Source organism: Onthophagus taurus, chromosome 1, assembly GCF_036711975.1.
Source record: "Onthophagus taurus isolate NC chromosome 1, IU_Otau_3.0, whole genome shotgun sequence".
NCBI lineage: Eukaryota > Metazoa > Arthropoda > Insecta > Coleoptera > Scarabaeidae > Onthophagus > Onthophagus taurus.
In genome coordinates, this window is record NC_091966.1 from 15,573,402 (window position 1) to 15,589,522 (window position 16,121).

Genomic DNA, 16,121 nt, shown 5'->3' on the forward strand with positions numbered 1-16,121 from the left:
AAAAATTCTACTATCTACTGATCCTTATCTTTAGTATGTACATTCACTGTCCTGGAATTTTTAATATATTTCCTAAAACTAGTAAATACATTAAACGTTTTCTTATCATCTGAATATGCTCTATTCTCCTATACATGTGACCAATATAAAAACAGTCTTGTTTCGTAACTTACGATAAGTGCGTAAATAAAAGATCGTCAAATAAAATGTGAATGAACTACAATCATAAAATGCACTAAAAAAAAACACTTCATGCACAGACGCTGAACTCGCCGAGTTTATTTTTAATATCACTCATTTATCGCATATATGCATTAATTTACACACGAGTTATTATAAACGATTGTGGGTTGCGTTTGGAATTTAACTTTCGTCTCTGTTTCATTTTTACTCATTTTTTTCGAGACAACACAATCGATAAGCGGTCAGTTTTAATGTGTTAATTTTTAATGAGAGCCCCAATAATTAAAATGCGTCGTCGAGGATACAGCTGTTTTATGTGTACAATGTAAAATACGTAATTCGAATAAATTTTTGGCAATTGGCAATAAACAGGACCTTGACTTAAGAAAATGGTGAGTTGGAGGTTATGTTAAGAAAATAATATCACCTTTTTTATTAAATTGTGTGATTATAGTCGTATCAAGATGATGATGAAGGTGTTGGATATGATGAACATGTTGGATCTTTTCCAAAGGAGTTTGGATATGGTGGATTTGATGGTGAACATGATATTACGATACCATCAACTGGAGAACAAAAACCTCGGATCTTACTTATGGGTTTAAGACGGTAAAGAAAAACGTTTTGAAAGTATTGTTTTAATTTTAAATTGATGTATAGATCTGGGAAATCGTCTATACAAAAAGTGGTCTTCCATAAAATGTCACCAAATGAGACTTTGTTCCTCGAAAGTACAAATAAAATCGTCAAGGACGATATAAATAATTCTAGTTTTGTTCAGTTTCAAATTTGGGATTTTCCTGGTCAAATTGATTTTCTTGACCCTAGTTTTGATTCTGATATGATTTTCGGTGGATGTGGGGCTTTGGTTTTTGTAATTGACGCTCAGGTAATAAATAATTTAACTGCAATTCTAAATTATATTTAATTAAAATTTTAGGATGAGTACATAGAGGCTTTACAAAAATTAAATTTAACAGTAACAAAAGCGTATAAAGTAAATCCAAACATAAAATTTGAAGTTTTTATTCATAAAGTGGATGGATTAGTGGATGATTGCAAAATGGAAACTCAAAGAGATATACATCAAAGATCAAATGATGATTTAAATGATGCAGGTTAAAACAATTTTTTTTGTTATGTTATAATTATATAATAATGATATTTTATTTTAGGATATGACCAAATCCATCTTAGTTTTCATCTTACCTCTATTTATGATCATTCTATATTTGAAGCTTTTTCAAAAGTTGTTCAGAAATTAATACCACAATTACCGGCGTTGGAAAATTTATTAAATATATTAAATACAGTAAGATACTTAAATATTTAATTTTTATTACAGTAAAACCTCGTTAAAACTGACTGAATATAATAGACAAAATATTTTTAAGTCATCTTATTAATATTATCTATTTAATACACTATCAGTATGTTTAAATAAGTATAAATGTTAACACTCATAGATAAAATCCAACTCAGGTTATTCCCTATGTTGTTCTATTCCATGTTTGCAGATAAACTCAGGATATTCCCCAATTTGTCTATATGATATATAAATCAAGGACGGTAGTTCTAGTTTTAATTGTTATTTAGCGCTAGATTGTCGTATATTTTTTATTGAACTAAAAGTGGAACTAACACTAGGGGGGTTTAGCCATTTTAAGAGACATATGGCTAAACTCGAATGTTTCTAGTTCTAGGTCTAGTATTAGTTCTAATTTATTTATTTATTTATGTCATGTGGGTACAGAAACAGGTCGAACCCAATAACACTGTACCACAAACATCCAGTTGTACACAAATAAAATTACAGTTAACAATAATAATAATGAATTAATATTAATGGTACAAAAGTGAATCGAAAGGAAAAAACTAAAACTAAGTCTAGTTGATATAAATATAGGATGTTTCATAATATATGCGCAGGACTTCAGGATGTGATAGCTTGTCCAAAAATTTGAAAAAAAGTTTCTATCTACTTACCCTCTAAAATGCACCATTTTCGAGATACAGGTGTTGAAATTTAATAAAAAAAATTGATTTTTTGCGAATATCTCCGGAACCGTTTATCGTACAGAAAACAGCTTTTGTGAGCATTTTCTACTCATAATAAGTCATAATTGGTGAAGATTTTGAAAGGGTAGTTGTTGTTTTTCTCCCCCAACTTCTACGCCACTGGAAAAAGCATGGTTTTGAGACGTCCATTTGAACCGGTTTGGTCATGAATCATTTAAAGGTCAACTAAATTTTTGGACAAGCTATCACATCCTGAAGTCCTGCGCATATATTATGAAACAGCCTGTATATCACATATCAAATGAACGCTCGGGGCAATATACCAATTGCAGCAAAGAGCAATTTTTTAAATTTATGCATGGAAAAAATGCTGCAACAGATCTATGTTAACACGATTTGCGTAAATCGTCAAAGCGAAGTAATCTCGTAGGAACATGAACGTATGTAGAACCGACAAGCATTGGAGAATCATACTTGTTCAAAAGTTTACATAAATATAACACGGTTGTGAAGTTAGCCATAGATTCTAGCCATAGATTTTAAAATCGAAAAATGACCAATTTCTGCAACTCGAAACGCAAATTAAAATTCATATTTGAGTTTAGCGGTCTTAGAATAACCCGTTTACAAAAATTTACGGGGGGGTGTTTTCATTTAAGGGAGTAAAAAAATCCCAAAGTTGTGAACATCGCGTGCGCGCGTATACTATTCGACCAAAATCGAAAAATGACTAATTTCTGCAACTCGAAACGCAAATTAAAATTCATATTTGTGTTTAGCGGTCTTAGAGTAACCCGTATACAAAAATTTACGGGGGGGTGGTTTCATTTAAGGGAGTAAAAAAATCCCAAAGTTGTGAACATCGCGTGCGCGCGTATACGTTTCGACCAAAATCGAAAAATCACCAATTTCTGCAACTCGAAACGCAAATTAAAATTAATATTTGAGTTTAGCGGTCTTAGAATAACCCATATACAAAAATTTACGGGGGGGTGTTTTCATTTAAGGGAGTAAAAAAATCACAAAGTTGTGAACAACGCTTGCGCGCGTATACTGTTTGACCAAAATCGAAAAATCACTCATTGCTGCAACTCGAAACGCAAATTAAAGTTCATATTTGAGTTTAGCGGTCTTAGAGTAACCCGTATACAAATATTTACGGGGGGGTGTTTTCATTTAAGGGAGTAAAAAAATCACAAAGTTCTGAACATCGCGTGCGCGCTTGGAAATTCAGAGTTTTTGATTATTAGGTTGAAAATATGTAAGAACGGATGTGAGAGTGTAGGGGCGCAATCGTTGACTAAAAATGTAGGAATCTCATCTGGGCCAATTGTAGCCTTTGTCTTGAATTTTTTGAAAGATTCAACCATTTCGTCGTAACTGACTTCGGAGATACCAAAGGTGACAGAATTAGTATCATAAACAGCGTGATCGTTACCAGTAGGTTACCAAATGATGCAGGACAGTACATAGCCTCAAAATGATCGACAAATAAGTTAACTACTGTTGGCAAATCGGACACACTTAAGAGAGCCTGGAAATCTTATATTGTTTCTGCTTATATTAACAAAACGCCAAACGTTTTTTGGTTCTTTTCTTATGTCCCTTAGAGATTTGACATAAACTTGTGCGATGATATCTGCAATGAGTTTTTCTATACAATTTATGGTGGTGTTTTTTTAATCTAAGCATTCTTATTAGGTTAATTGAATACCATACAGGATATTTCGAGCTTGCATGCTTGCCCTCAGATTTAAGTACGTGAGCGTCCAGGTCGTTGTATAATGCTTCATAAAAAACATTACAGTATTGTTCAACCGATGATAACGTAAATAGATGAGTCCAGTCGATGTTAAGCAGTACCTCGTACATGTCAGGCAGATAAGATAACATCTCGAGCTATCAAATGTGTAGGCACCGTTACCGAAATAGTAAGTAGTAATGCCGATTGGTAATTATCTTCTCGTACCAATGTAAAGTCTGAGTGTTTAATTTGAAACTCAAGTTTGAGGAAGCAAGTATCAAATCAAGAGTTCTATCAATGATATTCATTACATTATTTAATTGCAGAAAGTCATTATTACTTCAATATTAAAATCACCCATGACTATGGTATCCAAAGACATATCCAACATTGATTCAATGTAATCGAAGGTGTAACTATACATACATTCCTCCAGGTGTAACAGGTGGGAAATAGCAGACAACAATGTTAAAGGCCGATTTCGTCTTTTTAAAGTCAATCCGTACAGCTTTCAAGTCAATTGATTCAATAGGACAGGAGGCAATCATGATATTCGAAGTAGCAACTCCGGAATTAACAGCCAGTAACATCTCTCCACCCTTATGGAAAGATCGATCACATCTAAAAACGTCATACCTGTCTGGAAAGATCTCGTAGTCTAGGACGCTCTTCTTGACCCAAGTTTCACTGAGAGCAATAATATCAAAGTCGGATGCATCGACCGAAGTAAAAAATTTGTTTTGATAGTATATGTTGTACTCTTTCCGTTGGGAAGTTACTAGTTTTTCTTAATAATTCTCGGACATCCATTAATGAACTGTATTCTTAAATTATTTTCACCGTATTCAAAATCCGCATCTAACAAGGGAAATGAACAATCAAAGAAAATTTTGCGTAAACTTGTGGATGGGGCTCATTGGAAATAATTTAATTGGTCCTTATTTTTTACCGGATGGTTTAACTAGCGCAGCATACAATGAATTTTTACATAACAATTTAATAGGCCTGCTTGACCATGTACCTTTAGAAAACAGATGTAATGTGGCTTTCCAGATGAATGCCTTGCACACTATTCCCAAAATGTAAAAAATTCATTAAATGAAATGTTTCCTAATGGTTGGATTGGGAGAGGAGATCTAATTCCATAGCCTGCAAGGAGTCTTGATTTGACGCCCCTTGATTTTTATGTGTGGGGCCACATGAAAGAACATACACCTAACATACACCCTATGTTTACACAAGTCAACTCTAAGGATGAATTAATAGAAAAAATCAAAAACGAAGCATATGTTTTAAAAACGTTAATTACAATTACCCCCCCATAAATTTTTGTATAGGGGTTGTTCTAAGATCGCTAAACTCAAATATGAATTTTAATTTGCGTTTCGAGTTGCAGAAATTAGTCATTTTTCGATTTTGGTCGAACAGAATACGCGCGCACGCAATGTTCACAACTTTGGGATCTTTTTACTCCCTTAAATGAAAACACCCCCCCGTAAATTTTTGTATACGGGTTATTCTAAGACCGTTAAACACAAATATGAATTTTAATTTGCGTTTCGAGTTGCAGAAATTAGTCATTTTTCGATTTTGGTCGAATAGTATACGCGCGCACGCGATGTTCACAACTTTGGGATTTTTTTACTCCCTTAAATGAAAACACCCCCCCGTAAATTTTTGTATACGGGTTATTCTAAGAGTGCTAAACTCAAATATGAATTTTAATTTACGTTTCGAGTTGCAAAAATCGGTCATTTTTCGATTTTTAAATCTATGGCTAGAATCTATGGCTAACTTCACAACCGTAAATATAACATATCCCCACAAAAGCGACGCTGACAGGGTTAACATACGAAAAGAAGTGTAAGTTGATTCGTAATCAATGTAATGAACGGAAAATTTAAAACAAAGGTATTTGAGCAATTTAGATTTAATACGCTCAATTCTAGATTTATGCGAGTGATACTGAGGATTCCAAAGGACGCTGTAAAAGTTAAGTGTGCTGTAGACATCAAATCACAAAATAGAGATTTCTAATTGCATCAATGTTAGAAAAATCTACCGTGGATCTCATAATAAATCCTAACATACACCAGGCTTTGGAGACAACAGTATCAATATGTTGACAAGAATCATCCACTGGGTATATTCAAACAAGTTACTCTCAACCAAGCGACCAGCAAAAAAACCATGTTGTCTACAATTGATTTTAGACTTACGGGCAAAGAATAGACGTGCATGAACTACTTTCTCAAACACTTTCCCAAATGCTGGCAAAATAGATATGGGGCGGTAATCAGATATAACACCACAGTCCCTACATTTAAAAATGGGAAGAATAAAAGCCCGCTTCCACAATGAAGGAAAAACACCCATTATTAATGAAGCATTAAATAAAATAGTTAAAGCAAGGGACAGAGAATATGAATATTCCTTGATTAAAATTAATGGAATACCATCAGTTCCATTCCATGATATCCGCACGTTTCTTAAACTTAGCAAAAGCCAAAAACACCTTTGGGTCAGATTGGATATTGCTTTCAGCTCTTTTAACATACTCCATGTAATTATGATGGATTAGATACTTTGCACGACTCCTTAGAATTGAAAAAGTGAGGTCGGTTGCCAAAACGTTTCTATTTACAGTGCGCCCTCCTTTTCTCTCGAATTACTTTAATGGTATTATATGAAATCCAAGTAAAAAACCGTTGATAGCTTTGCGTTTTAAAGGGACAAATTCACGTATAGCAGTTTTAACATAGTTATAAAAAATTTGAACAGCGTCGTTGATATCACGACCAGCGAGCTCTGATCCCCAGTCAATTTCGTTACAGTACTCATTTAATTCAAGAAACCAAGCTTCTTTAAAACAAGAAGCATCACCATGATGTATAGGTAATGAACGAGTAAAATGAGTTGAGCAAGAAAACTCAAGAGTGGAGTGCGCACTGTCCTGAGGAAGTAATGGATCACTACAAAGAGAGATTTGATATACAACGGTACAATTAGTAATAACAAGATCAAGTATGTTTAAAGAAGATTTTTTATATACCCCACGATAGTACTTAAGGGTAAAGAAAACTTTACTTTATTTTAAGTACTAGAACCATTGCCTTGGCAGCACATCTGCGTCGGTTTCTAAGTCTGAAGACTAAACCCGAAACTTTCTAGTTCTAGATCTAGTGTTAGCTCTAGTTTTATTTGTTATTCAGCATTGACGTCTAGAACAGGCCTTCGATTTGTGCACCTGTTTCCGGGATGTAGCAGTCCTCTTACATTCTACCGTCCTTGGTTTAAATAGACTGAAAAAAAAGCCACATAGACTGAACGCAACGCTAGCTGTCCAAATTTGTGTGCATTAAAATTTTGACTTTTGGCTATAACGAACACTCCCTTCTCCGTATTAATCCGTTATATCGATGATTTACTGTATTAATATTTTAATTTTTTTAGAATTCAGCAATAGAAAAATCATTTCTTTTCGATGTAGTATCTAAAATTTATATAGCAACAGATTCAACACCTGTAGATATGCAAAGTTACGAGTTATGTTGTGATATGATTGATGTGGTAATTGATGTTTCTTGGATCTATGGAATAAGAGATGATCAAGAGCCGGCAGCTTTTGATGAACAAAGCTCTAGTCTGATTAAACTGAATAATGGGACCGTTTTGTATTTGAGAGAGGTTAATAAATTTTTGGCGTTGGTTTGTATTTTAAGAGATGATAATTTTGATCATAAAGGTAAAAATATTTTTTTTAACTCCACAACAATGTTAAAAAAAATATTGTTTTTAGGTACAATTGATTATAATTTCTTATGTTTCCGTGGAGCAATTCAAAAAGTCTTTGATTTACGAAACAAAATGCAATCCTCAGCAATGAACAATTCAACTGGAAGTCCTCTAACTAATGGAGAAACTAGCTTAAGTGATAATGCCTTAACTTTGCGATAATTTTATTTATAAGAAAAGAAAGTTTTTTTATATTTCTCTGTTAATTATTACTAAAATAAGTAGTAACAAAAAAGTTGTGTCATAACAACGGCTAACCTTCCTGAAAATTATAAATTTTGTGTTTTAAGACAGCTTTTAAAGCCCCTAAGGTGATCTATATTTTTAATACTCCATTATTGTGTAATATATAATGTTTTGTTGTTTATAATTTAAATATTTACTCTTAACCTTCAATGTAAAATGAAATTGAAACTGCAGAGAAAAATACAAATACATTAGATTCTTCATTTAATTTCTGGTTGATCTTATTTTCTTGTGTAAGTAAATCTAGTTATATTAGAATTTTTCTTAAAAATGTGTTACCCCACAATTACTTATTATTAATAACTACAATAATACAATGTATGTTGAAACATGCCTTAGTTAAAAGCCTCTTAACCAGCTTATTAATATGAATTATAAATATGTAATATAACGTTATACTTAGAACTCAGTCAGTAAACCACCAATAAGCTGGCCTATTTAATTCTTGACGTGTGGTAAGTATCTTTGAATTATATTATAGATACATTTTATAATTAATAAATGTTATATATAATTTTTTTGTTTTTACATTCAGCTTGGCTTGATATTTTTCTACTCCATAATCAAGATCATGAAATAATGTTGTTTTAATACATTAATTAATCTTATATCACATTTTTATATCTTGCTGAATTTGTAAACCATTTATCTGCAGTTTACACTTTACTATTCACATTATTATCATCTGTAAATTAATCAATGTCATTGTTTTGGTGCATTCAAGAATTATAAAACAAGGAAAATGTCTTGCAACAAACTAAAGGGGACTAAAATAATTATTGAAGGGGAGTTTATGTTAGATAAGCAGAATGGGGTCATACACGATTTTTTTTTATTATATTTTCTGAAAGTTTATATAAAAATATAGTTACCGTTATTTTTTTTTTTTTTATTTTCGAACAAAGTCATTGTTAAAAAAATTATTGAAAATTTATATACCCATTTGCGCTTTTAAAATTCCCGCGTTGATGACGTACGATTCTCACTTTTGCGTCCCCTGCTCCCCGCTCAAATGCGAGAAAGAGATGAACGTCATTTAGGTTGTATTGAAAAGAGATAGAGTGTTTGTAGGTTATGTTTATTATGTTTTGTTCATGGATGTAATAGAGACACTCTATTACATCCATGGTTTTATTTTGACACTGTCACACCGCAAGCGCTATCTAACGGACAATTTAACTTGTTTTAGGCAGTGCGGTTCCTACGTCACAGAAAAGCCGCGAAATTATTTCGTTTGAATATTTGCTATTTTTCACTTCAAATTAGGCAAAATATAAAATTGATCAAAATATTTCTTTTACTTTGTGTTCATGCATATACTTGCATATATCGTTTGACATAAAAATTTTCTCTAAATTTAATAAGTGTGTATGACCCCATTATTTTTGTCAATGTTTGGTAGATTTTTTATCAAACTCATTTGCTGTAATTCTGTCATTAACCATGTAAATGTTTGTTGTCTGCTGACCTGCGTGCATGAAGTATCGGGTTTGGTTCTTGATAGGAAACGCCTGGTATTGAAATTGAGCGAAACTTATTGATAATTGTGTTATCAAACATTTTTGAGGTAGTTTTATTAAAGATGCAGACTGATGCGAATTAGCCGCATCTGGTGAACCGCGTTGATATGTATAACATCGGGTTTAAGAATTTATCAGTTTGTGAAATTATTGTCCTTGGATCCAACATTCATCTATGTTTCAACAACATTTTATTTTGTTTATAAGTGCAACCCTAGTCCCCAATTCTTGTTGTTAATTTGAGTAAGCTATTTCTTAAACTGAATTTAATGTAGCTATTATGTCATCCTCAATAAATTTTGCCTCCTCTTCGGTGTCCGAGTTTTGTAAATTGTTTATTTCCTAAACCAAAATAAAAGCATGTTTTAATAAAGGCTCCCCCTCATGGGGAGAGTGATTGTCTTAATTATAAGGGATAAAACAGCGTTGTGCATATTGATTTCATTGCTTCAGTTAAATCAATTTTGGTTATAATGGGTCTAACTCAATTGGTGCTTAATAGACTGTTTCTTGCTGGAGATGATGCGTTTCCACTTAATACCTTATGAAGCTAATAATTGAGCTCATATTACTCCATGCTCATTTTTCTGCAGAGATTATCCCACGATAATGGAGGACCAGAAATCGGATCATTACGGAAATAAGATTAAAGATTATTTAAAACACTTTTGCAACAAAGAGGGCGCACTTTTGCTTGATAATACAAGAATGTTTTTTTAAATATATTCACAAAAATATAGGTGTCCCTCAGAAGTGGCTCACCCCCATATTTTTTTTTTATTATTAGTGATATAAGAAAACCATTTGGAATGCATAATTAGGCTGTTAAAACGAATTATTACATGAAATCATTGTCTTTGTACTTCCGGTTATACCGGATGTGAGTACTAACTTCGCTATTTTTTTAAATCTATAACTTTTTTTTTTCATTTGGGTAGACAACATAATTTCACATAACTTTTACTTGAAAAATTTTTATGATCGCTTATAATTTTTCAAAAAAAATTATTTTCGTTATTTTTTAACGTTTTAGTACCTTTGGAAAATGTATTACAACTTTTGACGCATAGTAGCTACGTTAATAGTATAAACTACGCTATGTCCCTCTTGATTTGCTGTTTCTCGAGCAGTGATCACTGCTATGTAAATTAACACCGGCCTATCCGGCAATTTTTTAAATTCCGACCGGATACCGGATTAAAAACCTATTACTTAGTACTCCATCATTCACAGGAATTAGTATCTCTTTTAGGTGTTGGACCTGCAGATAATAATCAAGTTCAACCCCAATAGGACATTTTTCATTGAATACAACTTTATTTATATCAGGTTTGTCTTGCAACCTCATTGTAACAATCCCAATACGATATCTAGTTTTCTTCTCTTCGCTTATAATTTATCATCACATTCATTATTAACAAAATTGTCGCTGTTATCACTTTCTATTATTAATTAAAGTATCCTCTTTTTAATGCAACCAACCGTTTTGAAAAATCACTTTCAGTTCTTGAGAAATACATTTTTGAAATGATCGCCAATTTTTTCGAATTTTGCAATTTTTGCCGATTAAGTTTTAAAAATTCGTATAAAATCCATTTCTTGGAATATGAGTATGAAAATTTCTCAAAGTATTAATAAGAGTGTCCTCTTTCCAATGAACCAACACGTTTTGAAAAATAACTTTAGTTTTTGATAAAATTTTCGATGTTGCAATTTTCATTGATAATTTTTAAAATTCGTTATAAAATTAATTTCTTGAAGGATCCTTGTGAAAATATCACCAATTATTAATTAATGTATCCTCTTTTTAATGCAAAAAACCGTTTTCAAAAATCACTTTCAGTTCTTGAGAAATAAATTTTTAAAATGATCGCCAATTTTTTCGAATTTTGCAATTTTTGCCGATTAAGTTTTAAAAATCCGTATAAAATCCATTTCTTGGAATATGAGAATGAAAATTTCTCAAAGTATTAATAAGAGTGTCCTCTTTCCAATGAACCAACACGTTTTAAAAAATAATTTTTAGTTTTTGAGAAAACAATATTTGAAGTTTTGATAAAATTTTCGATGTTGCAATTTTCATCGATAACTTTAAAAATTCGCTATAAAATTCATTTGTTGAAGGATCCTTGTGGAAATATCACCAATTATTAATTGAAGTATCCTCTTTTTAATGCAACAAACCGTTTTGAAAAATCACTTTCCGTTTCTGAGAAATAACTTTTTGAAATGATCGACAATTTTTTTGAATTTTGCAATTTCCACGTATTAAGTTTTAAAAATTCGTATAAAATCCATTTCTTGGAATATGAGTATGAAAATTTCTCAAAGTATTAATAAGAGTGTCCTCTTTCCAATGAACCAACACGTTTTAAAAAATAATTTTAGTTTTTGAGAAAACAATATTTGAAGTTTTGATAAAATTTTCGATGTTGCAATTTTCATCGATAACTTTAAAAATTCGCTATAAAATTCATTTGTTGAAGGATCCTTGTGACAAATATCACCAATTATTAATTGAAGTATCCTCTTTTTAATGCAACAAACCGTTTTGAAAAATCACTTTCCGTTTCTGAGAAATAACTTTTTGAAATGATCGACAATTTTTTTGAATTTTGCAATTTCCACCTATTAAGTTTTAAAAATTCGTATAAAATCTATTTCTTGGAATATGAGTATGAAAATTTCTCAAAGTATTAATAAGAGTGTCCTCTTTCCAATGAACCAACACGTTTTAAAACATAATTTTTAGTTTTTGAGAAAACAATATTTGAAGTTTTGATAAAATTTTCGATGTTGCAATTTTCATCGATAACTTTAAAAATTCGCTATAAAATTCATTTGTTGAAGGATCCTTGTGACAAATATCACCAATTATTAATTGAAGTATCCTCTTTTTAATGCAACAAACCGTTTTGAAAAATCACTTTCCGTTTCTGAGAAATAACTTTTTGAAATGATCGACAATTTTTTTGAATTTTGCAATTTCCACCTATTAAGTTTTAAAAATTCGTATAAAATCCATTTCTTGGAATATGAGTATGAAAATTTCTCAAAGTATTAATAAGAGTGTCCTCTTTCCAATGAACTAACACGTTTTGAAAAATAACTTTTAGTTTTTGAGAAAACAATATTTGATATTTTGATGAAGTTTTCGATGTTGCAATTATCATCGATAATTTTCAAAATTCGCAATAAAATTAATTTCCTGAAGGATCCTTGTGGAAATATCACCAATTATTAATTAAAGTATCCTCTTTTTAATGCAACAAACCGTTTTGAAAAATCACTTTCCGTTTCTGAGAAATAACTTTTTGAAATGATCGACAATTTTTTTGAATTTTGCAATTTCCACCTATTAAGTTTTAAAAATTCGTATAAAATCCATTTCTTGGAATATGAGTATGAAAATTTCTCAAAGTATTAATAAGAGTGTCCTCTTTCCAATGAACCAACACGTTTTGAAAAATAACTTTTAGTTTTTGAGAAAACAATATTTGATATTTTGATGAAGTTTTCGATGTTGCAATTATCATCGATAATTTTCAAAATTCGCAATAAAATTAATTTCCTGAAGGATCCTTGTGGAAATATCACCAATTATTAATTAAAGTATCCTCTTTTTAATGCAACAAACCGTTTTGAAAAATCACTTTCCGTTTTTGAGAAATAACTTTTTGAAAAGATCGAAAATTTTTTCGAATTTTGCAATTTCCGCCTATCAAGTTTTAAAAATTCGTATAAACTCCATTTTTTGGAATATGAGTTTGAAAATTTCCCAAAGTGTTAATAAAAGTGTCCTCTTTCCAATGAACCAACCCGTTTTGAAAAATAACTTTTAGTTTTTGAGAAAACAATATTTGAAGTTTTGATAACTTTCAAAATTCGTTATAAAATTCATTTCCTGAAGGATCCTTGTGGAAAATTCATTTTGTATATTGGATCCAAATAAGTTGACATATCTTATGAGCTTTCTTATTAATTTTATTTTTATTCAAATATCGCAGTAATGTGGCAATGTAGGGTATCACTTCAGAAATGCACCAGAAGTTATAACCATAATGGCCGGATAGATATGCTGGATATCTGACTGGTGTGAAGTTATCCATAAATCCCAGCAATAAACTTAAAACATTAATAATTCCGTAACCAATACGATTTGGGTAACCAAATTTCACACACAGGTCACTCTTACCCTCAAGAATAGCTAACCACCCCCATTTGGTAAAAAAAAAATTTTTCAACCCTCACCCCCGAAAAAGGGATGTTTTCGCCCTGATGGACACCTTCGAATTAAACGAAATTCTACCACATAATAGAACACACTTCTAAGTATTTTTATCAATTTTCAAAACACCGTAAGCCCTAACGGTTTTCGAGAAAAAAAATCAGTATTATAAACCGCGGATGGGACTTTAGGGGTGAATTTGACCCCGTTGGGCACCTTCAAAATTGATGAAATTTTATTATGATTGAGAAGATGCCTTTAGCAATTGAAATCAACCATCCAAACACCGTAAGGTATAACGGTTTCCGAGAAAAAAAATGTGTTATTAGACACTATAGGTACACAGCGCGGCGCGGACTTTGGGGGTGAATTTGACCCCGTTGGGCACCTCCAAAATTGACGAAATTTTAGGATGATTTAGAGGATGCCTTTAGCGATTGAAATCAACCATCCAAACACTGTAAGGTATAACGGTTTCCGAGAAAAAAAATTTGTTATTAGACACTATAGGTACACAGCGCGGCGCGGACTTTGGGGGTGAATTTGACCCCGTTGGGCACCTCCAAAATTGACGAAATTTTAGGATGATTTAGAGGATGCCTTTAGCGATTGAAATCAACCATCCAAACACCGTAAGGTATTACGGTTTCCGAGAAAAAAAATGTGTTATTAGACACAATAGGTACACAGCGCGGCGCGGACTTTGGGGGTGAATTTGACCTCGTTGGGCACCTCCAAAATTGACGAAATTTTAGGATGATTTAGAGGATGCCTTTAGCAATTGAAATCAACCATCCAAACACTGTAAGGTATAACGGTTTCCGAGAAAAAAAATTTGTTATTAGACACTATAGGTACACAGCGCGGCGCGGACTTTGGGGGTGAATTTGACCCCGTTGGGCACCTCCAAAATTGACGAAATTTTAGGATGATTTAGAGGATGCCTTTAGCGATTGAAATCAACCATCTAAACACCGTAAGGTATTACGGTTTCCCAGAAAAAAAATTTGTTATTCGACGCTATAGGTACACAGCGCGGCGCGGACTTTGGGGGTGAATTTGACCCCGTTGGGCACCTTCAAAATTGATGAAATTTTAGGATGATTTAGAGGATGCCTTTAGCAATTGAAATCAACCATCCAAACACCGTAAGGTATAACGGTTTCCGAGAAAAAAAATGTGTTATTAGACACTATAGGTACACAGCGCGGCGCGGACTTTGGGGGTGAATTTGACCCCGTTGGGCACCTCCAAAATTGATGAAATTTTAGGATGATTTGGAGGGTGGACTTTTGATAGAAAAAGAACTTTTGATAGAGAAAGAAATTTATTATATTAATGGTCTGTTTTACTTATAATTAAATTGTGTAATGGATTGAGAATATGATTATAATTACTTGCTACCGCGTTCCAGACCGTTTCCAACCCTTGTTCATTTAAGTAAATGCCATCCCTGTGTAGAAATTTGTATTAAATACATAAGAAAAGAAACATTTTTACGTTTTGCTACCCTTCCATCATGGTTCTGTTAACAATTGCTTCAATGTCGGTACAATTGATTTGCTTTTCAGCACAAAACCGTCGAATGTAATGATTGATTTCCTATAAAGGCATGGAGAGTATTTATTTATAGCATGACAGAGAAGTTATAATATCTTACGTTCACAGACTCGAAGTTTTTGCAGGGAGGAATTGTGCAAATTTGTATTCCTTTAGGATTTAAGGAAAGAAGGAAGCGGAAGAGGTGAGAATATTGGGACTTCAGTTGGGATGGTGATGTTTTATGGAGTATATCTTTAGTTCTTATCATTATAACGATATGACGTTCAACAATATCTCCACAAAACCAAGGGTAACATGTTTTTGGAATACACTTTGCGCGCCGCAAAAGTTTTGTATTGTTTGACCGCCTACTGCTAAGTCGAGGAAATATTTTCCGTTGCTTGACTGTTTTGGTTGTCGTCCTAAAATATATCCCATTAGTAGGAATTAATTTCACATCTGTTAGAACAAATACTTTGTAGTTAGTTCTAGTACGTAGCATTCGGCAAAAATTACTATCGCCCAAAAACAGTAATTTCGTCGACATCTTCACTGGTCACTGGTTTTAACAAGAGATAACTAGAACAGCTGATCTTTGCAATAGCTGAGGAATCTTTATATATTATAAGTTTACTCCTCACCCTTCTGGCAAAATCTAAAAAATGTGTGTGACGCTCTAAAACAACACCGAATATCGAAATATGGACATATTTTTTCCTTAATACCTGCGCCTTTTGTAACTGCACGTGGCGGAGTTCTTACCCTTTGCCAGTAACGACTAAAAGCCCATAAAACTACAAAATGCCTTTCTTAACAAAATTTATTTTTTCTATGAAATATTAAG

General features: G+C 32.4%; 1 protein-coding gene and 1 long non-coding RNA gene across 3 annotated transcripts; one reads left to right on the forward strand and one right to left on the reverse strand.

Moving 5' to 3' along the window:
• The first annotated feature begins 362 nt into the window (after positions 1-362).
• Positions 363-8,055, forward strand: LOC111429094 (Ras-related GTP binding C/D). Its single transcript, XM_023064903.2, has 7 exons — positions 363-575; positions 638-792; positions 844-1,072; positions 1,124-1,301; positions 1,359-1,495; positions 7,400-7,691; positions 7,746-8,055. Exons 1-7 carry the CDS (start codon positions 573-575, stop codon positions 7,901-7,903), a joined length of 1,152 nt encoding a protein of 383 aa, XP_022920671.1. The 5' UTR covers positions 363-572; the 3' UTR covers positions 7,904-8,055.
• A 6,988-nt stretch (positions 8,056-15,043) lies between these two features.
• On the reverse strand, positions 15,044-15,892 carry LOC139430367 (uncharacterized). Of its 2 annotated transcripts, XR_011640849.1 has the most exons (4): positions 15,753-15,892; positions 15,396-15,699; positions 15,246-15,337; positions 15,044-15,188 (listed from the first exon to the last, which is right to left on the reverse strand). It is a non-coding gene; the product is annotated as an uncharacterized lncRNA (long non-coding RNA). The 2 variants fall into 2 exon arrangements; XR_011640847.1 differs by having other exon boundaries at positions 15,246-15,699.
• Positions 15,893-16,121: the final 229 nt, after the last annotated feature.